The 24,207-nt window shown below is 33.2% G+C and overlaps 1 protein-coding gene across 1 annotated transcript in view; it reads left to right on the forward strand.

The window, feature by feature from the left end:
- LOC138701930 (serine protease inhibitor 77Ba-like) overlaps positions 1 to 23,763 on the forward strand; it is a 31,147-nt gene extending 7,384 nt beyond the window's left edge. Inside the window, exons 2-10 of the mRNA XM_069829300.1 lie at positions 1,028 to 1,233; positions 1,668 to 1,712; positions 4,120 to 4,241; positions 10,413 to 10,601; positions 13,224 to 13,437; positions 16,050 to 16,264; positions 17,934 to 18,140; positions 20,703 to 20,841; positions 22,297 to 23,763. Of these exons, the coding sequence (XP_069685401.1) occupies positions 1,691 to 1,712; positions 4,120 to 4,241; positions 10,413 to 10,601; positions 13,224 to 13,437; positions 16,050 to 16,264; positions 17,934 to 18,140; positions 20,703 to 20,841; positions 22,297 to 22,427 (1,239 nt within the window). The 5' untranslated portion in view covers positions 1,028 to 1,233; positions 1,668 to 1,690 and the 3' untranslated portion in view covers positions 22,428 to 23,763. The remainder of the gene's footprint in view (positions 1 to 1,027; positions 1,234 to 1,667; positions 1,713 to 4,119; positions 4,242 to 10,412; positions 10,602 to 13,223; positions 13,438 to 16,049; positions 16,265 to 17,933; positions 18,141 to 20,702; positions 20,842 to 22,296) is intronic.
- Positions 23,764 to 24,207: the final 444 nt, after the last annotated feature.

Here is a 24,207-nt window from a genome sequence, read left to right on the forward strand (position 1 = left end):
AAAATTTTGCTGTTAATGAAGGGGAAGTCCCCATGTGTGAACTGTTATGTGACACAAGTAAAAATTGATTACATTATGGATGTTATGATACAGCCTACGCATTCTTTTGTGGTCACTATTTCCTCTTCCTTTATGTGGGGCAGAGATCACAAGAATTCCGTATCATTGAAGTACTCGGAAAGTCCGCAATATGATTAAGACTGAAGTAGGAGTTGTGTGTAAAGCCGTATAATATACTTTAGAGATAAGAAAAACAGATTTGTTTCCAAATAAGGCATTGTCGAAGGGTCATGAAAATTTTATTTGTTTACATTTAATATTTTGACAGAATAATGCTAAGCGATATTAAAACCAATTCTGCAGAAAGAAAGACCTTGAAAGTTGGAGTAACAGTGTTTGCTATCAGCATTTTAGTGTTACTAAAGTATAAAGATATGAAGCCGTAACTTTAGTAGCATTTAATGATATTTTAGTACTCCTCAGAATAGTATTAAACCTGTGAATAATTTTATATGACATGTGTTAAAGCCCCATTGCTCGTATTGCATTGTCTGTACCACACTATATGAGCCTACTTACTTTTGAGCAGGACCATAATCTTAATTATATTTATATTATCTTTTGCAAAGCAGTAGGGCCTATACTTGCATGGAAATAAAATAGCCAATAAAATTGTTTTACGGATACCAAAGCAATAAGCTATTGGAAAATAAATCATGTCAGGGCTGTATTGATGACTGTCGACAATTTATCTGTGATGTCATGTGTCTTACTGACGTACCAATGTAGAAGAAGTGAAATATATTCATTACAGTTTTAGTGCTGTGCACATTTGCACGTGTTTTGGTGATAAAACAGTGCATTTCGAACTTTGAGACACAGGTTTATATAGCCTGCCTGATTCTGTGATTCATAAAAGGGTCGTAATTAAGTGAATAAAAGCCTTGGATGTAATATGGCTTGTTTTAATTTCCTAATATTCCATGCTGCTTTTTTGCCAGTTAAGTTATTGGTTTTCCCCTTCCAGGATGTGGCTACATAAGGATGTAAGATTACTGAAGCAACTCCACAACCTCTGACAATTTCCTGAGCATCACAGAGGTCTTTTCCTGAGGTAGTCACTATCTATATTTTAACGTACAGAGGCATATATTTTTTCAGACGTTCGGTATTGTGTGATCACATATCATTAGGATACTGCTGTGGTGATACATCAAGATCGTTGGGGTTAGGGTAAGTCCAATACAGATTTTTTTCTCGGATCTAGATACTTTCTGTGATAATTCTAGTATCAGTAACGTTAATTTCTTCTCGTGTGTTTTTATTGAAGATTGAAATTATTTAATAGTTTTTACATAAGTGTAAATTCTTTTGAAAATGATGTGACCCAACTAAAAGAACTAACTACCGGTACCAGTACATTATGGATTGAAATCTGTGAGACTCCTGAGACCAGTTATCTTCATGTTTCTTAGTAATTCCCTCACACTTGTTAAACAAAAGGGAAAATATTAACTTCTACTTCAAATTTATTTAATTAGAAATTATTTTCTATAAGTTTAAGAACAATGTTGGAAGACGTAGTGACAAAACAGTAAAATAAAATACGAGTATGTTCTTAAAGTTATAATTATAATTAATTTAATGAACTTCTTTCTTATTTTCAGATTTTTCTTTATATAAAACAGTCATGATGATGAAAAGCATTTCATGTAAGTACGATTTATTTTTCTTTTGTTTTGCTGTTAGGAGCTTAAGGGCCCCTACCGACGAGGTCACTTAGCAAAGCTCATTAGTGGCGCTGCAAATGCGCGTTTGAAGCACTGCTTAATACACTAAATTTTTGTAGAGAATTTTTCACTCTTCCAGTGAACATGGACATAGAGAAAGATATGCTTTTGGCAACTTTGCTCATACCAAGAATAGACGTAAAAATAGAAGAAGATTCTGGATCCATCCATTGGTTATGGAAAGACAGAATCGAGGACTATTTCACACTTTATTTTATGATTTACATCAGGATTATAGAAAGTTGTTTTTCTTTTTGTTTGGTTCTTTTTCGTATTTTCGCTTGTTTAAGAAATCATTTCAAGAGCTTCTAGCAGGAATTACCAATGAAATTCTAAAAAAAGACACCATGGCACAATAGGTTGCATACTGTCGTAGCTGTATTAGGAATTAATGGCCCAACAGTCGTCCATTAGCAGCGCCACAGATGCACTACTGAAATAGTAGTGTGGCTGTGGCCCCGTCTGAAACCTACAATTTAATTGCATGTATCGCGACAGGAAGTGCCACTTTTAGTGGCCGCCACCAGTGGCAAAGCCAACCACTCAGACTGTCTACAGTGCCACAATTCTTTGGATGTGGTTGCGTCTGAAGGCCCCCATTTATATCTATTATTCACAAGCGGCAGCACTTCTAAAAGTCGCCTTGTGTAAGAACTTTGCTTGACGCATTGAGCATACATAGAGTGAATTGTTGTGTCAGTTAGTTATGACTGTGATGTGTCCTTTGTATCATGTTTGAAAAAAAAATTAAGAAATATTGTTACATGAAGTGTAAAGGCTAGATGAAATACTTCCTGTGGCAGGCAAACTTCTATAATTTTTTTAAATATAAGCAGAAGGTTTTTTTATTATTTTTTTCTTATAAGAGAGAGAGAGAGAGAAATAACTTGCCCGGCCTTAATTAAGGATGACCACGAGGATCCGGAAATTAATAGCAAACAAATATAATCCATTAAATATGAATATTGTTATAAAAATAAAATGTAATAATTAAGCACCATTGATTATCAATTATAAAATAAAATCTTAGAAGAAGACTATAAAATTATACTTATAAATAAAAGATTTTATTTAAAATTAGCGTATACTTAATTAAGGCCTTCTGAATGGTATAAATGAAACTGTATAATCTGCAGGGAATCTTTGAGAATTTGCGAGATGATTTTTTGAATTTCAAAAGATGATATTGATAATTGTTAAAAAAAAATTATATGTAAATTTTGGTAAAGAACTCCGAGCACCAAAAAATAAACCTGTCACTGACAGTGGGTGTTTGACTTTTCGTCATTTACCCAGAAAAAAAAAAAAGAAAACTTTCGTTTTTGTTCAAGTGATCATGTTGAAAGAACAGAATAACTAAAACTGTCTCATACTTTATAACATAGACTTTGCGGTTACATTTTGTGTATATGCTATTTAGTATTTCAAGTTTAACAAGAGGGGAGGTAATATTTACTCAGACAAGTGCAGGCAATTTCTCTCCTCTAATAATTATTGTTACCGTAAGAGATAATTCTGTAGGACCAATAATTAATCTTTACATAGACAATTTTGAATTTATACCTGTAGGCCTACCATAGCTATTTAATAGCGGACTTATCATGTGCGTTAATAATACATTATGCAACGAGCATAATATGGATATGGATATGAGTATGGATATTTATGAAACGAGCGCAAGCGAGTTTCATAATTTTCATACCAGCTTCTTAATTACCATTATAGGCGAGTTTCATACGACTTTTTATGCTCGACCATATTTCTAACTTGATATTATTAATTTTATTGTATCTGACCTGGAGCAATGTCCCTATGTTGTGAGATGTGCGCAGACGCGAAAGTATTGATTTTTTCCGAGGAACAGATGTCCACATTGACCTTGCTAGGCCATAAGAACCTACAGAGATAACATTGAAATAAAATTAGACATTGAAAAACGAGATGACAAATTGAATTTATTTGAATATTATTTACAATTAACGCTAATTATTATAGCAACAGAACATAACCTTCTGCGACAGTATTGGATTTCCAGCCTCCGTAACTTTTCGCTAATTCTCTTTCGATTGCATATCCGAGAATAATCGATACTTGCGGTTTTATAACGGTCATTGGCAGAACAGTTGTAACCTCAGTCGTCATTGGCTGAAAGACCTGACCATTAATGAGTAGGTGTACTTTAATGAAATGCATTAAAGGTCTGCTACCAGATGTATAATTACTACATTTCGGCATGGTCGAGCATAAAAATACTTTTATGATGAAAGAAGTATAAACAATTTGTCAATTTATGATTATAAGCATTTTAATTTCTTTGATTCTATTGCAGATATTTTGTCAGGTCTCCTGTGGTGCAGTGCCTTGGCACAACCCACTAGTCCACGTCCGCTAAGTAATTCAGAGCTGTCTGTTACAACCGGAAGTACACAGTTTGCACTAGAATTGCTGCATGTAAGTAGAAAGATATCGGCTATTTTCAAGTAGTTGATATGAAATATGGATTGAAAATAGCATATACTGGTAACATAAACCTTCACTTACGAAAACTCCCAAACAAAAAAACTTTTTCTAAGTTCTCTGTCCTGAATTGTGTGTGCTATTTTACTGAAAGGAGGATAATAAATAAAAAAAATTGAACTGTCAGATATGTACAAATTAAATTAATATTTAAATGATTGGACATATGGTGAGAGTAGCAGAAAGAAAAATCAAGCTCATCATGAAAGTAAGGCATGCAGGGAATAACATAAAAATACCACGTGTAAGTTACACAGTTAACATGGCAAAAGATGTTAGATTATTAGGCATAGATAACTGGCGGGAATTGTACAATAACAAATCAGGTTGGCATATCATTTGTTTAACAGCGAAAAGTTGATACCAAGACATAATATAGTCATAGTCATCATCATCTTGCCATCGTCATCATAATCTTCAATCATCATCATCATCATCATCATCGTCATCATCACCACCACCACCACCACCACCACCACCACCACCACCATCATCATCATCATCATCATCATCATCATCATCATCATCATCAGTAAATTTGTGTTAATAATTATGATTCACTGTGCTTTAAAAAAATTAGAAGAAACATGGGATTGGAGGAAATCCCTCTGATTGCATGTAACATCTACACAGAAATTAGGTTATTTGAATTAGTTAATAATAATAATCAAGTTTTATTTCATATACCGTCTATGCTTATCCTTTTAACAAATCTATTGGTTTTTCAATACTTTGTTACATACATTTTGAATTTGAACGTTTTCGGCTCTATTGAGCCATCATCAGAACCATTTATGCCCGTATGCATGATACAGGTACACATATAATGCAATACAAATAAACCCAAATAATATCAAATATCATGATTCTATGTAAAACATTAAATATACGGCTATATTACATTACTATAAAAACTGGCTATATAAGCCATATTCATGTGTTAAAATTGTTGCTGTTAAAATTATTACATGATAAGCCTTTAAAATTATGAAACAATTGTAGTTATCGAGTTAATGTCTATGTGGAATTCCAAGTCTGGTAGTGGCTAGATGCGACAACTGTGGGGGAAAAAATTTTTATATATCAAATGTGATATCTATACTCAAAATTACAATGAAAGTGATGTACAATACTAGAACAAAGTGCACATATAAAACACAATGCTATTATCACCATGATCTTAATAAGTTACATGAATCTAAATACAGAACAACTCGTAGAGAGATTATGTGTACGCATTCGCACGGAACAGTTGTCTGCTAAATAAAATGTTATTGAAATTTATAAGACCGAATTTTGTGTAAAAGTTAAGCAAGAGGAATTAATTGACTATGTCATAAAGTAAAGCTATATGAATTCAACTTACAATGTTAAGTATGCGGAGGTGTCCTTGTGGTCGCTGAGAGTAGGAGGCAACTGTTTTGTGCGCAGCGTGTACAGGAATTACGTAAACTAGGTCATAGCTGACCAATAAATTAAAAGGATAAGCATAGACGGTATATGAAATAAAACCTTGATTGTTATTATTAATAAATTAGCTTATCGGTCTCATCATGCCTTTTAAATTTTAAAAAATTTTTATTGGAATTAGGATAAATAAATAAAATTAGCTGTAAGATTTAAGTGTGTCTAATGAACAGAATAAAATAAGGTATGAATAACAGTTCTCTGATGATAATAATAATGCATTATATCAAGATTTACTATTAAGAAGACAAGTAAAGAACTGTTTTTGAGGCACAAACAAGTAAATGGTACTATGCTGTATATAAGTATATGAGAATATCCCGTTAATGTTGATATTTTTATTTATCCGTGTGTATTTGTACTAGTTTCCACTTTATGAAGCGATTAAACAGGAAGTGACGTATGTTGCTGTCAGTAGAGGCTTGGTTGCCGCACAGATAATTTCTCTTTGCCCAGTCTTAAATATTCTTTGCTTCCTTTTCATGTTGTAGCACTCAGCAGACGCCATGCTTCTTTTAATCACAGTGTTATTAATCTTACACTCGCAATAACAGCAGCAATGATACATGTACCACAGTCTAGTATATACAGTCACGAAGCTTGAGTTGTTGAGGGTACTAGGAACAATAGACTGTGCCGGTACTATTTCACATTGTCTGTAATGGCGCGATAGTAGCAATCCTAGTGGTTAGCAACTATCTATGGATGCATATTTCCTACATATTGAGGCTTCGTGACTGTATATACTAGACTGTGCATATACCACACGTGACCTGGCACCATAAGCTTGGCAACATTGCCTCGCCAAACAAGAGAATATCGCACTGCGCTCGGTTGGCGTTGTATTGCCAGTTTGTCCCTAGCAGTTCGAAATTTTGCATTATAAACTCCAGTGAAAAGTTACGTTCTCACTCTGTGTGACAACACTATACAAGCTACCCCTCTAGGCCGCACTCACCCCTCGTCTGTACAACTACTTCCTGCTTCGTCACTTCAAAACAGATATTAGTATAGTGCCAACGTTATTATTAACTTTCTATAGTTACGCATGTATTGTGCGCACATGTCAAAGTACAACAGAATACCTGTAACATTATTTTTTTTAAGTGCAACTCATCATGAATTATAATAAACTCTTCCGCTTAGGTTATCTATAAATGTGGATTCCCTTGTGTGTAGGAGTGGACCAGGGGCGGCCCGTCCTTATGTGCTACAGTGCTACAGCACAATGATAAATTTTGCTCAAATAATGTATTTGAAATAACATAATAATTGATCTGTCATTTGACAATTTCCCGCAGTTATGGTCATGACACGTAATAGAGTGTTTAGTCTTCGCTCTTCGCTCTTTGGTGCCTCAGGGGGGTTCGTTGTGCTACTCTGGACTTCATATGAGAATGTAGACATTTATGCGCATGTGCGAAGCTGAAACCACTGCTCTGATTGGCTATTTTTACGCGGGAAAGTGCTGTAGTCAGCTTCAGCACAACACAGCTTGGAGATTGCAAAAGTAAAGCGTAACGAAAGAATGCTTGTTTGTGGAAGAACTCGGAACTATGTACAATGTATTTGGTAATTCAAGTGTCCGACTGCTGCTGCCATCTACCTATTGTATTCCTCCTGAATCAGTCAGCAAGCGACGGAAAATGGAATCCCAGAAAATTGAAGCCAAGGAAGTATGTGACTGTATAATTCAGGAAACTACTTTTCGTTTCCAGCCTTTAAGCTACCTAGACGCAACAAAATTGTTGAACAGCAAATGTTTTGACAATTTTTCGCATAATTTTCCTAAACGCGAACTTGAAGTTGCTGTCAACAGCTATACTGTACTGAACAAAGAGTGTTAAAGACACAACTTGGGAGTTCTATACGGAAGACCCGACTTCCGAAATATAGATGGAGCTGTTTAATTGTTACAATACATAGTCTCCAACAATTTACAGGATCCATTCTGTGAAGTAACGAAGTTGTTAAATATTTCGGTTACAACACCAATGACCACTGCTGAGCCAGAAAGAAGTTTTTCTTGCTTGAAACGCATAAAAACGTTTTTAAGGAACACAATGTCCCAGGATCAACTCACTGCTCTTGCAGTATTGTCAATAGAAAAGAGTATGATGTCCAAGATGGAGAGGTTTAACACCAGGGTAATTGACAAGTTCTGCAGTAGGAAGGAACGTCGTATGAACTTCATATTTCGTCACTAGGCGAGTCTCAAATTAAGGTAAATACATATAAGTGTATACAGTAGGCCGATATAGAGATTGTAGCACACTCATTATTTTGACCACCAGCCGCTACTGGAGTGGACTCGTTCACATTGTTCAGTTCATCGGATATGACGTAAGCATTTCCATGTTGACCATTGTAATTTCCGTTCCATCAAATCCTTTCACTTGTTCTGTTAATGTTGGTTGAATGTACAGTAAACGTAACACTTGAAAATTACTATATCCGTATGCACGTCATTGAGACATAGTACAGGAGGAAAGGAGGAAGAGAGCTTCTATGTTTTCTGGACTTTAGCAGAAGGAGGTGATGATGTCACACTCTGATTGCCTTTTATTGTCTGGAAAGAGCCGGTACCCAGTTTTATAGATGGTTGAGTGGACCTTGGTATCATTCTGGGAATACTATAATGAAACAATAAATGATGTAATGGTTACCATGCTAGTGGTTCGTGGGTTCAAACCTAGCAGAGAAAAATAGATTTTAAAGGACAATCTATCCTTAGCATGACTTTCCCTGGGATAAAAATAAAGCTGTAGGTCCCATGTTGTAAATTTACGGCATAAGATAGGGTCACTGATAAAGATCTCCAGGCAAAATTAGTACACTATTTCTCTCCCACATTTAATTTCGACTCATTTTGTACTTGAAAGCATTATTAAATAAAAATACTACTATCACCCCACAGTCTGTGGCTCTATAGAAAGAGTTGATAACTTAGTCCGTGCATTTCACAGTGTAAAACAACTTGCTGCTAATTATATGTCGGTGAAAAATTAAAAAAAATGTTGGAACATATTTACAAAGCGCCAGTAACAGAATTAGAAGTAATAGGTAGAATTATATTGAGATGTTTTGTATTGTTTCAGAGTATGAATAAAATAAATTAAGTTAAAATTTAAAATTAAAATATATAACACATGAATAGTAGGTGCAAAATATTCCACAAAGAGATTTCAGACTTAAGCAACGACATAGTAAAACATAGATCTATGAAACCGTGCAATGAGAGTCTAATCAGCAAATAGGACACATTTACGTACTTATATATTTACAAGTACCAGTACCTAATTAAAAAAAGTAATATTTTATTTCTTTACTTATTTTTGACATCTGATGACACTGAAAACCGATTTTATTACTTTTATTGTGCGTCCATTTATTTCTAATATGGCTAAATTATTACTGTAGAACATTTTAAAGCATTAGATATAATATTTTCTGAGAAAAATTTACCTGAAGTTTAAAATAATGTACCGGTACATTTTAGAAAAAAATGCTTTTGAAGAAGCAACTTACTGTTTGGTATTGAAGTGTCTTATGCAAGCGTGAATGTAAAAATGAAAGAAAGTTCTAATTGTGGGATATGTATAATAATCTATAGGCCTACTCATATACAGTATCCACTAATCCAAAACTGAATGCCTCAGATAGTTAATGTAACTACCGGTATATAAAAGTATAAAAATCAAATTCTTTCATGATTGCCAGCTTCATGGTCTCCTAAATAAGATTCCCTTTGAATTATTTTTTAACGTATATTGCCTATTCCTCTCAACTATAATCACCTAAAATTTTTACTTTCTTTGTTACAAAATTGAAAACGAAACAAATTTAAGGATAATGGAGGTTTCTTCTCTGTAATACATGTACATTAAAATAAACAATGCCCCTAATAGAGTATGGTATATACTCACTTTATTTGTATTATTATATTTTCCTAAGCAAGGGCAGACAAAATCAGAACTAGGCACATGGTTGAGACAAATTAAATCAATATCCTGAGAAAAAATAGTTAGAAAAATCAGATTTGATTGTATAATAATTTAAAATATTAGAGAGCTATGTTGAATTCAATCAGATGCATAAATGGATAGAATGAACATATCAGTAAGATGGCAGATGATGAATTGTGGAATTCGTAAGGACAGCTCACCAAAATGGAGTCCAAGAAGGCTGCATATGAGATAGCTGAAATCTTATTCATTATATACGGGATAAAATCCTAAAGAACAGAATAGAAGAATAAGATATTTATCAACATATGGTTGCCAATACTGAATTGCTTAGGATGAACATATCTGATTAAAAATATTACTTTAATATTGATATGAAAACTTTGTTTATGAGAAATAAAAGATTCAGGATCATATAAATTCTCAGATTTTCGGAACTACATACAAGTTTCATCTTGAGGAGGAGGAATTCAATGGGCTCCATGCTCAGTTGTTTCTTCAGGTCTAGTTACTACCCTGAAGATGGAATCTCTGTGTAGTTACGAAATGTAGGTTATAAGCCCCAGCACAATGTGGAATACCCAAAAGTATTTTCCTCAATATACTATACATTCTGATTTTTCAAGTGTACTGGGTGAAAATTCTTGTTCATTATTTCCTCTATATTTTGCAGGCAACTTCTCTTGAAGCTGGAAGATACATGAATGTGGCTATTTCACCAATCAGTGTTTGGGCAGTATTGGCATTGATGAGAGAAGGAGCTGGTGGAAAAACTAAATCACAACTGCAAACTGCTCTCCATTTAAATGAGAACAACAGAGATATTCGTAATGCATATCGCAAGATTGATCGAACTATTCATGTAAGTATGATGACTGATACAACATAGTCATCAGTCATAGAGATAGTACAGACAAAGATTTTTGTATTTTCTCATTGTACGAAGTATAAAGAAGAAATATTACATTGCCGAAAGAATAGATTTAGAAATGTTCTCGGAAATATATGCTATCAGCATCACTGATACTGTAAAATCATTCTGCCACAAAATAACAGTAATTATATTGTATTGTATTGTATTTATTAACATTCCATGGTATTCATACATGCTTACAGCTAGAATATGGAACAAGTCAAAAAATTTAATACTTACTTACTGGCTTTTAAGGAACCCGGAGGTTCATTGCCGCCCTCACATAAGCCCGCCATTGGTCCCTATCCTGAGCAAGATTAATCCATTCTCTATCATCATATCCCACCTCCCTCAAATCCATTTTAATATTATCTTCCCATCTACGTCTCGGCCTCCCCAAAGGTCTTTTTCCCTCCGGCCTCCCAACTAACACTCTATATGCATTTCTGGATTCGCCCATACGTGTTACATGCCCTGCCCATCTCAAACGTCTGGATTTAATTTTCCTAATTATGTCAGGTGAAGAATACAATGCGTGCATTTCTGTGTTGTGTAACTTTCTCCATTCTCTTGTAACTTCATCCCTCTTAGCCCCAAATATTTTCCTAAGCACCTTATTCTCAAACACCCTTAACCTATGTTCCTCTCTCAAAGTGAGAGTCCAAGTTTCACAACCATACAGAACAACCGGTAATATAACTGTTTTATAAATTCTAACTTTCAGATTTTTTGACAGCAGACTGGATGATAAAAGTTTCTCAACCGAATAATAACAGGCATTTCCCATATTAATTCTGTGTTTAATTTCCTCCCGAGTATCATTTATATTTGTTACTGTTGCTCCCAGATATTTGAACTGCTCCATCCCTTCAAAAGATAAATTTCCAATTTTTATATTTCCATTTCGTACAATATTCACGTCACGAGACATAATCATATACTTTGTCTTTTCAGGATTTACTTCCAAACCTATCTCTTTACTTGCTTCCAGTAAAATTCCCGTGTTTTCCCTAATCGTTTGTGGATCTTCTCCTAACATATTCACGTCATCCGCATATACAAGCAGCTGATGTAATCCGTTCAATTCCAAACCCTCTCTATTATTCTGGACTTTCCTAATGGCATACTCTGGAGCAAAGTTAAAAAGTAAAGGTGATAGTGCATCTCCTTGCTTTAGCCCACAGTGAATTGAAAAACTGAATACTATTATAAAATCTTAATTTATGGTCACAGTCTAGATGAAATATATACAGTACAAACGAGATTTACAATATAGTGTACTAGTACAACACAAAGTTTTAATATCAATTTCATGAAGTGTTATTGAATGTCATGAATTTACCTACAGAATAGAAGGCGTGAGAAATTAGGTACTTCTTTAATTTGGCCCTAAATAATTTTATGTTTTGAGTTTCATTTTTTTATATCGATAGGGAGGCTATTAAAAATTTTTACTGCCATATAACGCACTCCTTTCTGATAGCACGATAGACTTGCTGATGGAGTATGAAAGTCATTTTTTTGACGTGTATTTATGCTATGAACTGTTGAATTAGTTACAAAGTTTTCACGATTACATACGAGGAAGATTGTTAATGAAAAGATATACTGACAAGCCATGGGCATTATTTGTAGTTTTTTGAAAATAGTCCTATATGATTCCCTAGATTTGGCACCTACTATTATTCTAATTACTCTTTTTTGCAATAGAAATATATTGTTACTATCTGTGGAATTTCCCCAGAATATTATTCCAAAACTCATTACCGAGTGGAAGTATGCAAAGTATATTGTTTTTAAGGTATTGATATTTACTATCTTTTGCATAGATCTAATAGCAAAACAAGCTGAATTTAGTTTGGAGGTAATTTCTTTAAAATGATTTTTCCAATTAACACATTATCGATTTTTAAGCCAAGAAATTTGGTTGTTGTTGTTTCTAATATGGATCTATTATTAATTATTGCGCTAGAAATTTGCGACGTTGAATTTGGACAGGATTGAATTATGTTAGTTTTGTTACAATTTAATACTAATTTATTGACTGAGAACCAGTCACATATTTTGAAGAGAATTTCCTCTGTTGAAGATTGGAATGTGTTGGAGTTATTGGCTGTAATTACTATACTTGTGTCATCTGCAAATAATATGGGATGACCTACATCTTTTATTAGGGGGCAAGATCATTTATAAACACTAGAAAAAGTAGGGGACCTAATATTGATCCTTGAGGTATTCCATTATTAATAGTTCCCCATGTCGATGCAGATTTCATAGTTGTATTGATTTCAACTTTCTGTTTCCTATCTAATAATAATCGTAATCTCCACCATAATTGACAAGAAAATCAACGATAACAGAATTGAAAGTTATCTTTTTGAATCTTGTCCAAATTTTTTAGTTAATCTCTCAAGCAATAGATGATAGACGATTATAAATAGGAGTTATTGATGATTTTAGTTCCGAACTCTGGAAAGTACCGTACCGGTAACTTACTGATTTAAATTTGTTTACACTCACATGTTTATTATGTACACGCAACTGAGAAGTTAATGAAAGTTACATTTTCAGGTTGTAACTGATGGAGTTGAGATGATAGGTGCCAGTGCACTCTTTACTGATCCTAATAGGCCTGTGCAGTGGGAGTTCGAATATTTGGCAGACAACATATACAAGGCTTTTATCCAGCCAGTAAATTTTGCCAACACAACTGGAACTGTCAACTTCATTAATCGATGGGTGGGAAATGTCACTCGCAATCGCATCACACAGCTTGTACACGAAGGTTAGTGCACATTTTTTAAGAGTTAAGTTCTTTGTATGAAAGAGTGTTTGTGTGCAAGACATATTATTGTAAGTATGAAACGGCTTGCCGGATCTGTATGGAGTTTATTGCGAAATTTCCGAATATTTGATTGCTGATGAAGCAGGCAGTAAGCTTAAGCCTACTTAAGTTAGTGAATAGATTTGAGAACACGGAGACTATGTCAAACAAAATACGTACACAAACAGATCAGTAGTAACTTATCGTAATGGAGGGGGATGGAACCCAGTATATATATTTAAAAGTGTATAATAACTTCTATAATTTCAATAGAAGAAAAAGCACTGATTCAATATGAAAAACTTATTAGATTACCAGGAAACAATTGGCATTCATGCAGTCCTCTCTGTAGATCGAAAACTCAAAAAAGTTTCATATCCATTGTTCAAGAATTAAAACAGAAAATCAATATCCCGAATTTAAAAGAAAACCTACAAATTAAACCAAACCCTTTAACTCTATTAAATATGGAATATAATCTAAATTTAACAGAAGAAATACTGAAATCAGAAGTAAACACTGAAATACTAAAACAATTGTCTTTAGAGACAATTAATATTAAATACCTTCCACAAAACTGGCTTCATTTATACACTGATGGATCCTTGATCTCCAGAGAACAAGGTGCCGGTGCAGGTGTTACGTGCTGTCTCTTCTCCCTTTATAGATAGATCTCTTGGATATGGAACAACAAGTTTTGATGGTGAAATCATTGCAATAAGTGAATGTCTCAGGAATCTTCTATGCCACATCAATAAATTTATGAATGCAGTTATATTGTCAGACTCCAAAGCAGCTATTCTATCAATAGTCTCTAAACACACACCTTCATCTCAAACAGCAGAAATAACTAAAATTCTCTCTCAATTAATATCACTCAATAAAAGAATTGTATTCCAATGGACACCATCCCATTGTGGAATCCTGGGAAACGAGAATGCGGATGCTTTAGCAAAGAAGGGCAGCACTGCTACTTACGGACCTGTTACTAAATCTACGTATTACTCTGTGAAAAGATTTATTAAATCTACATACTTAGACTTCAACAAACAAAATTTGATAACACAATCCCAAGGGAAAAAATGAAACTCTCTGCATCAAAATCCACAGTTGATTCCCGATTTACCACGAAAATCGTCTGTAGCTGCATTTAGATTGGCAACAGGCCATGATTGTTTGGCCAAACACCTGCATAGAATTGGAATATATCAGTCTCCTAACTGTCCATTGTGCAACTCAAACCAAGAAATGGATTCGGAACACCTCAAAATCTGTTCTTCAGTGGCTGGTCTTGATAATATCTTTGAAAAATATTGGAGTGCAAGAGGTCAAATGACATTATTGTCAAACGCCTGGCATTAGAAAACAACAACAACAACAACATAATTTCACTTTTGTGTTCACATATTTGTATGTTAGTTTTAGCCTGACTGGCTGCTATAGATTTCAAGAACATATTTTCAGATAAGTAAATTATATATGGAAGCAATGAAAAATTGCAAGTTTATTCTGTGTAGTAACTTATCGTAATGAAATAAACTTGCAACTTTTCGTTGCTTCCATATTGTTGCTTGGTTGTTGATCCTTCTAGATATAGTCGACAAAAACATTCTTGAATTCTGCTAGTCATGTTGTTTGCAAAAATCCATTTCGAAGAAGGAGAATGTTGTAAGGTGGTATTAATTGTCCTAGAATGTGGGATGATAGATGAATATGATGATTAAAGATTAATTTTGACGTTAGCAAGTAATGGCCAGTAAATTTTTACTGGATCCTGGGTATTCAACTGTTTGAGTACTGGTACCGTAGGCTACTTTCTGTTGTTGTGAAAATAGAAATTGAGAGATAAATGTGAAGTGAAGGGATAAGTCACAAATGGGCAAATAAAATTAATTTTATTTTACGTACCGGTATATGTTTTTGCTGTCCAATTATCACTTTGGGGGAAAATTCAATATAGCGAATGTAGAAGCTCCGCCCACGACCCCTTCCACTTTTTCCCCTACTAGCTCATCAGACACTCTACGTGATAGGCGAGTGTTGTGTCGAATACACATTTCATGTGGGTGGGGATAACTTCCCCTACTGGCGTTCACTATATTGCGATTTATCTTCACTTTGAAAAGGAAGCCATAACGTATAATTTTACATTTATATTGTAGTCATATTTTTAAGAAGGGTTGCAGGATACAGCCTTGTGAATAAAAACGAAATTAAAATATTAGGAATGAATTAAACATTTTAAAATTAACAAACAAAATAAAGTTACATAAGAACAACTGGAAGGAACATGTTGAAAGAATGACTGAATGCCACATTCCAAAAATAATATTAAATTATAAATCAGTGGGTAAGCGAAGTATTGGCGAGCCAAGAAAGCAATGGACACAACTTTTTTACTGAAAACTATGAGACTGGAACGAGCCTTAACAGTTTAACCTGTGAATTGTTATTGGTAATGATCGTATTTTTATGTAAACCTTTCAGTTTTACGTTCAAAGTAAGTTTATATGCAGAATAATTAATGTCATTTGAATAACATTTTGCATTTATTATTATTTTTTTTTTTGCAGAGGATATGAAGGACCCTCATCTTGTAATTGCTAGTGGTAACTTCTTCAAAGGCAATTGGCTATTACCATTCAACTCTAGTAACACTATTACTGAGAAATTTTATGATGACAAAGGCGTGGAACTCGGCGAAGTACAGATGATGCATCAGAATAGTCATTTTCGCTACAGTCGTATGACTGAGCTTGGAGCAAAAGTGGTGGAACTTCCATACGAAGTGAGTTTTTATTATACATCTTGATTACACAACCTTGAACACTACCCCTATATCATTTAGGAATATAATAAACTGTGATCATCACCTTCACCTGTTAAATGTAAACTGAGTTTGTAAATACCTAGTTGACTAGTTTCGAGCTTAGTAGTAGCCATCTTCAGAACTAGAACTGTACGAAATATACAAACATACGAAAACACACCCACAACAAATCCTCAATACACAACTAAATTTCAGAACACACACACTATTTGACTAGGGTTGCCAGATTGTAAAAATATCAAAGGAGAACATTTTACTGTAAGTACCGGTAGTTGATATATGAGCGACTTAATGATAATGTATTACCACAGTCTAGTATATACAGTCACGAAGCTCAATACGTAGTAAATATGCATCCATAGATAGTTGCTAACCATTAGGATCGCTAATATCGCCTCATTACAAACAAAGCGAAATAGTACCAGCACAGTCAATTTTTCCTAGCACCCTCACAACTCAAGCTTCGTGTCTTTATATCCTACACTGTGGTAGCTATTACCTAATACACTGTAGCCTATGTACGTACAGGATAATTGAAGGGTTCATAGCCATAGTGGGCCAAGCAATATTTATTAAAAACGGAGAAAGCAAGGGTTAAAATTAAGTGAATGCCATAGTTTAATGAAGATTGACATATCATTTAGTTTTAATGTGTATACTTTACATTACTTGCTATATGTTTCCATTAAATTATGGTAATAACTTCATTTTATCCCTTGTTTTCTACGGTTTTACTAAATGGCGCTTGGCCCAATATGGTTCTGAACTCTTCAATTAAAGAATTACTTTTTAAACATTTTAATGAATATTTATCATTACATTTGTTATAATCATTTATAATTATGTGTCATTTAATGTGACAATTTAATATAAAAAATACATTTTTCTTAAGTAACATTTAGATTAACATATAAATATTAAAATACAAACATAAGTGGTAGGAGAGTATACCCTTAAATCTGCATCCCTAAAGCCTGAACACGGTGTGTGGTGCACTTGTTTTACATCGTGTGCGAATTTTAATTCTGCTTAGAAATGGGTAATATCTTAAAAATCAGAACATTCTGCATCTCATGATGGGTATAATCAGGACACGGAAAAAGTTTCTCAAAATCGGGAATATCCCACCATATCAGGATATCTGGCAACCCTACGATATTTTCGTAATCTACGTATCATAAATCAAGATTCACTGTTTTTATATGTACTGCCTTGCTACGACTAAACTGACTCCTCTGATCGGAAGTCAGCTGTATACTAATATTTTTAACTTTGACATACGTCCCTTCAGCCTGTATTATCAACACAAAACCTTCCCAGATTCGATCCAGAGGAAATGTACACACTAATTCCTCGACATTCGTATTTGATCTATAACAGTAGAAGTTCGATGCCATTTAATTACCTGAGAGGAACCTGTTCTCTGGTGAACATTCTGTAGATGACCACTCGGTTGTTATAGAGTTAAATAACCCATGAGGTGTGAATTAGATAAATTTAAAAGAACATTTTAAGAAATGTATTTGTAATAAATGTTTGAATGGCCGCATATTACTGAGAAGTGACTGAAGTTCAGCAGTATTTCTTAGGTTAGGTTACTGATTATTGTTATGTATGTTCAATATAGGGGCAGCAGTTCAGTATGTTGGTAGTGGTACCAATCGGCAATACAACCATTGATGAGCTGTTGGAACGTCTAACCAAAACAACGATGGAGAAGATATATCACCGCATGACAACTGAGGATGAGGAGTTCCCAGATGCATTCGTAGAAGTTTTCCTTCCACGAGTTGTCATTAATTCTGACTACGTTCTGAATAAGGCACTAGAAAAAGTAAGAAATCTTCCTTTCTCATTTCTCTTCTATTTCAATGATTAATACTTAACCTCCCTATCTCAGTGTTTCTTTGTTGTAAGAGTACTTATTATCTTGTTGGTATTTAAGGTAAATTATTAGTTGAATATCTAGTGCATTTATTTTCAGTGTCTGAGACTAAGCTTGAAATATTTCTGTATTCAAGTGGAATTTGTAAGGTATAAAAACAGTACCAGTACCGTATTGGGGAAAAGTTTTTTCTTCTATCGTTGTTCCTTAAAATAGACAAAACTGTACAAAAACAGTATAGATAATATGTTTATGGATCTGATCATTTACGAATGCAATAGTATTATTTTTTCCATGAGTGATACTCATTGGCTGGGTTCAGAAAATGTTGGGGTCAGTCACAAAATATTTATAGAAGAGTTTACCGGTAGTATGGAAAAGCAGTTTTGTGACAAATATTTTTTTTTTTATCAGGGAACCTATATTTTCAATAAATTTGCAAATTTATATAATCATTAAGTTACCGGTATGTATTTATTTTAAAAATTATAAAATGAAACAGATGATCAATTATTAATTCCAGGAATACCAGCACTGCTTGTAATTTTTGTAATTTCTTTAAAAGATATTTCAAATTAACGAATGAAAACGTGCGAAAAATAATACTTGTCATTTCTATAGGGACTTTAATAGATCTCAAACAGCTCAAGTGCTTCATAATCTTCTTAGGTTAAAATTGACACAAGAAATACTTAGATTAAAAAATATACGGTAAAAAGTACTTGTAGAAATACAAAAATGTTTAACTACTAAACAAGTATGGCTTCCTGGTATGTAGTGTTTGTAGGAAACACAGGAATTTTCGGAAGCAAGTAACAAAATTTTAACAAAAACAGAAAAGGAAATTTTAAAGAATTAATATCTCTTACATCTTACTTACAAATGGCTTTTAAAGAACCTGGAGGTTCATTGTCGCCCTCACACAAGCCTGCCATTGGTCCCTATCCTGAGCAAGATTAATCCAGTCCCTAGCATCATATTCTACCTCCCTCAAATCTATTTGAATATTATTTTTCCATCTGCGTCTTGGTCTTCCCAAAGGTCTTTTTCCCTTGTCCAACTAACACTCTTTATGCATTTCTGGATTCATCCATATATGCTACATGCCCTGCCCGTCTCAAACGTCTGGATTTAATGTTCCTAAGTATGTTAGGTGAAGAACATCTCTTACATCATTATAAAGGAATGAGGAAATTGTTTCTTATATTATTAGTATATTTGAGAATATTTAAATCAATAGGTGGTAGCTAAATTTTTTTTTGTGCAACAGAATTACTTTACAGGCTATTGAAGCTTAATGTTAAGGAATACTCAAAAGTAATTGCAAAAGAAGATTTCATCAGTGGTGTATCGTCTGTGTAAGCTAAAAAGCTCAGCTTCCCCAGTTAATAATAATTTCATAATAAACCTGAGTTTATGGATAAAATTATTTATTAATTTTAATAGGGTTTATATTTACGCGTTAAATATTGTGATGCGGCAGCTCAGGATGATTTGTGATGCAGCAGTAAACAAGAAGCCTGCACACACCAGCTTCCAAGCAGACTGGTTTCTTTCACTCATTCTTCTGTGTAACCCACTCCACAGATTTTCCATCTCTTTCTAACTAAACTACCCTGGTCGCAAGGCTCGCAAGAAGCTAGCTTTGACATTGATAATAAGTAGTTTCCGAGTTATCCCTTTTCGTCAATTGTGTTCAATTGAAGTGTTAGTGTGCATTGTGGCTGATATAACAAATATGAGTGAAATAACAGTTCCTGACACCAATTTACTTGAACTTTTAGGACAATTCTATTATCAAGACTGACTTACGAACAAAAATGTGATCTAAAAAACAAATGACCGACTCCCTTGCTGTCAATGAAGGACAATCAAAAGACAGACGCATACTTACGTAATGATACTAATACTGTATCTATTGACTGTTAATATTGTGATTTCTCTAAGTATGACAGGGAGTGAGCTAATGTTATACGTATATGTGTCTATTTGTTAGAGATATGTGTAAACAGTGAAATCATATTTTACTATGGTACGTACCATTTGGGGTCATGCCTTATTGGTGTTACGAGTTTCGAACCAATCTTCGACTGGTGACTTGACATTGACTATTATTTATTTTAAGACTATATTTTTGTAATACGTTTTCTCACATTGCATGAAAGACAACTTGAGTTAGCTTCCCCTGCTCAAAATTTCATGCTACGCCACTGGATTTCATTAGCTAAAAAAGTAATAGTAAAGATGATAATGATAATAATTAATAATAATAATAATAATAATAATAATAATAATAATAATAATAATAATAATAATAACTAAACAAGAGAAAAGAAACACAATAAGAAAGTTTTATTAATGAAACCATAAAAATGAAGAACCCTAATTTTTAAGCAAATCAAAATTTTTGAGCCTCTGATAGTAAACAATGTGTTTGAATGCCTCTTGAATGTATACTGGTATTGCTGTATTTGGCACCTAATAATAATAATATCTCCTTTTGTTTTGCAGTTGGGAATCCATGATGTTTTTAATGATGCTAAAGCTGACCTGTCTGGTATTTCACCACATAACATACATTTACATAAGCTGATACATAAGGCTGAAGTTGTAATTGATGAGGAAGGAACTGTAGCTAGCAGTGCCACAGGTTAGTTTTTCTTTGTAATTAATTATTTTCTATTTTAATCAAAGTGTTAATCTGTCTTATCAAAATGTCCAATGGGAAGTTATTTATGTGTGTTTTTTTTCTCATTTTACAATACAGTGCTTATTTTATTGGAAAACATTTTATTTTAAATTAATAAGAGAATAAATGCGCACAAGTCGTGCATAAGGTAATTAAGTTACATAAAATACATAAGATTTCAGTTGTCGCAGTTCAATTTAAATTAGTTTCCAAAAAAGAAAGCGAGCCAATATGGTGCTTTTCATAAACAATACTGGTTATTTACTTATGCTCTTTAGAATATTCCAAATGATGAAGTAGCCTATGTTTTAAACATAACTTCTAAATTAATAGTAATGTTTTCTTAGTTAATGGGCAATTAACTTCAGGTATAAGTAATCATTACATAAATTTAAAGTTACAGAAACATTATGAAGTTGTAAAGAAAATTATGTAGGATACTAAGATTCAGAAGATAATGCAAATAACATGGAAACTAGTCAATCGGATAAAATAACATCTTGATTTAAAATGATAAAACAGTAAAGTCGTTATTTATTTAATTAAATAAATTAATAATTCATTAGTAAAAATATATATTAGACCACCTTCATAACCAGAAAGCTGTGATTTTATTTTTTCATTATCTTTTCAGATGCATGATGTTTCTGAAACATTACATTTATGTAAGGTTATTTATTCATTCAGAAGTTAATTGCCTATTAACTAAGAAAACATTCACTACTAATTTACAAGTTATTGTTGAATACTTGCTCAATAATTGGTAATATTCATATCATTTTACTGAAGAGATTTTATCGCATTTGTGTTTTTTTTATGGTTAGAAGATATAAGGACATAAATATATATTCATTTATTAATTTTAAACATGCACAAAGATTTCGAAATACTTTTGAATATTATTTAATGTTTATAACTGACTAATGTTTTTTTTTTTTTTATCCAATGCGACCAGGTTGTCTTTTCGACATTTCTGGTCTTCTCTCCTGGCCGTGGCTTAATTGTAACCCACTTCTGAGGTTGGGGCGCCTGGAAGGCGGAGTTACATTACCCCGATGATGTGATAGGATGATTATGATAATGTGGTGCCAGGAGAGGTCTTAAATCTAAACTTAACCTAAATTCCAGACCATGGACGAACACAGGAATAATCCCCTTTAAGGAAAAATTCCTGTGCTCTAACCGGAAATCGAACCCGGGACCTCATGAACTATAGCCAGAAGCTCTGACCACTAGACCATGAGGCTGGTCTCACTGTTAAATATTGAGCAATAGACACAAACACACACATGCTTAAAAATTTTTCACTATTTTTCAAATTAAATTTAACACGTAGTATACGACACAAATGCATATAAGCAAAATAATTGACTAATGTAAAACCATGTAACAGTTAAATATTTATTTTTTTTACAGGTGGAGTTATGTCTGAGCGACAACAAGTGCCAAAAATTCGTGCAAATCGACCGTTTGCATTTTTCATAGTAGAAAATTCATTGAAAGTCATTCTTTATGCTGGAAAAGTTGTTAATCCACATAATATGTAAGACACTTTTAGCATATGTGGAACTGAAATGACGAGCTACTGGTATGTACTTAACCAAAAGCACAATTACGCTATGGCCTTCAACTGAAGACATCAGTCAACATTAAACTGCATAGTATTACAGTATATTAACTTTTAGAGACCTTTCGTTTTTTCTTTGTGCTATTTATAAGTAATATAATTATTTTTCCGTTAAATCGATTATAATCTTGCAGTAAAAGCCACAGATTTTTTACAGTGTTTTGTTTCTTTTTTTGTATAGAAATACTTCTAATAATAAAATATTTTATTTATTGTAATTTAATTTACATTTAGTTCTATTGGACTAGCGAGGTATAGGCCTAAAAACTTACATGGATGTAAACTTTACTAGCCAGACTATTTAAGATTCCATACAGTATTTTTTATAAGTGGAAATGGTCGTGTTTATGAGATATATGAAGAATTGGTTTTTATTGCAAGATGGCAAATTATCATGTCAAGTATAAATAATTTATTGGATGAATGAGAAATATTATCGCTTCGTAATTACACTCATTACCAAGAAAAAGTGTTGCAACTTAATTAAGATAGAAAATGACATTTGGTGCCCAGTTGTTACAGTATCAGGAATCATGGTATTACATTTTAGACTATATGGTAATTGATTTTTTGTAGCCTTAGATTTTAAAATATTTTTGCGAAAATTTAAGAAAGTATTTGTAAAGAAATAGAACGAACTCTCAGTTTTACCACACTGACGACTGGTAGAATAATCTAAGAACAATTTGGTGAATATTTTCTGTTCAATAACTTATGGTAACTAGTCGAAAAATATTTTACTAAATATCCAAGCATTTCTACTCCAATGTTCATAGACATTAATTTTACTTTTTGTATGCCTGTAATTGTTTTTGGAGTGCAAAGAGCAGTGTTTTAATTTGCACTCTGAATTATGCTTTAAGTCAGGTGTCTCAAGGCCAACACATAAAAGTTGTTACAGAGAGCAAGTGTAGATAGCGTAGTCAGCTGAAGAGATAAGCGCAATACTCGAAGATAGCCGATCGCTGATTCATGTCACATGCATGAGTGAGCTAAGTTGCAACTGCTGCGGGAGAAATTCCACAAAGCTGTGCTTTTGAGTTGTACTGTCACAATGGACGGTTGGTTTCGGAAGGAATAAAATTTCTTGAGTAATTTGCAGTAATAATAATAATAATAATAATAATAATACATTTATTTTCTAATTATACATTAATGAGTAAAAAGAAATCTGAAGCATGAACAACCATACATGTTGCGTAATTATTTAAGCACAAGGAACTGGCCACCCTACCCCATTATCTCCTGGCATAGTTGCCTCTTAAGTGATGTCTTGTTGGTATCACTTGTGAGTTCAGACCTTTCTTCGGACAGTTGACTAAACAACAACAATACTTCATTTCTAGTAAATGGTTTTTGGTATCTCTTTTTTTTTTTTTGGTTTATACTATATTTAATAAAATAAAATAAAATAAAATAAAATAGTAATAATAAAATTACAATTAAACTTGTTTGTTGTTAAGGTACGTACTCGTATTCTTATGGTACGTCAATATTAATGTAATTATTACAATAATAGTTAAATAATATGTTTCGTAATGTTTTCAATAATTAACAATAACCAAAAATCTTAGAAATTCACAATTAATTTAAATTAGAACTATTCAAATCTTAAATCTGGTCTCAAATTATTTTCTCAAGTCCTTCAGTACTTCATTATATTTGTTACATTGGTCTTGATTCAAATTACTTAAGAATTT

This window comes from Periplaneta americana, chromosome 6, assembly GCF_040183065.1.
Source record: "Periplaneta americana isolate PAMFEO1 chromosome 6, P.americana_PAMFEO1_priV1, whole genome shotgun sequence".
Lineage (NCBI taxonomy): Eukaryota > Metazoa > Arthropoda > Insecta > Blattodea > Blattidae > Periplaneta > Periplaneta americana.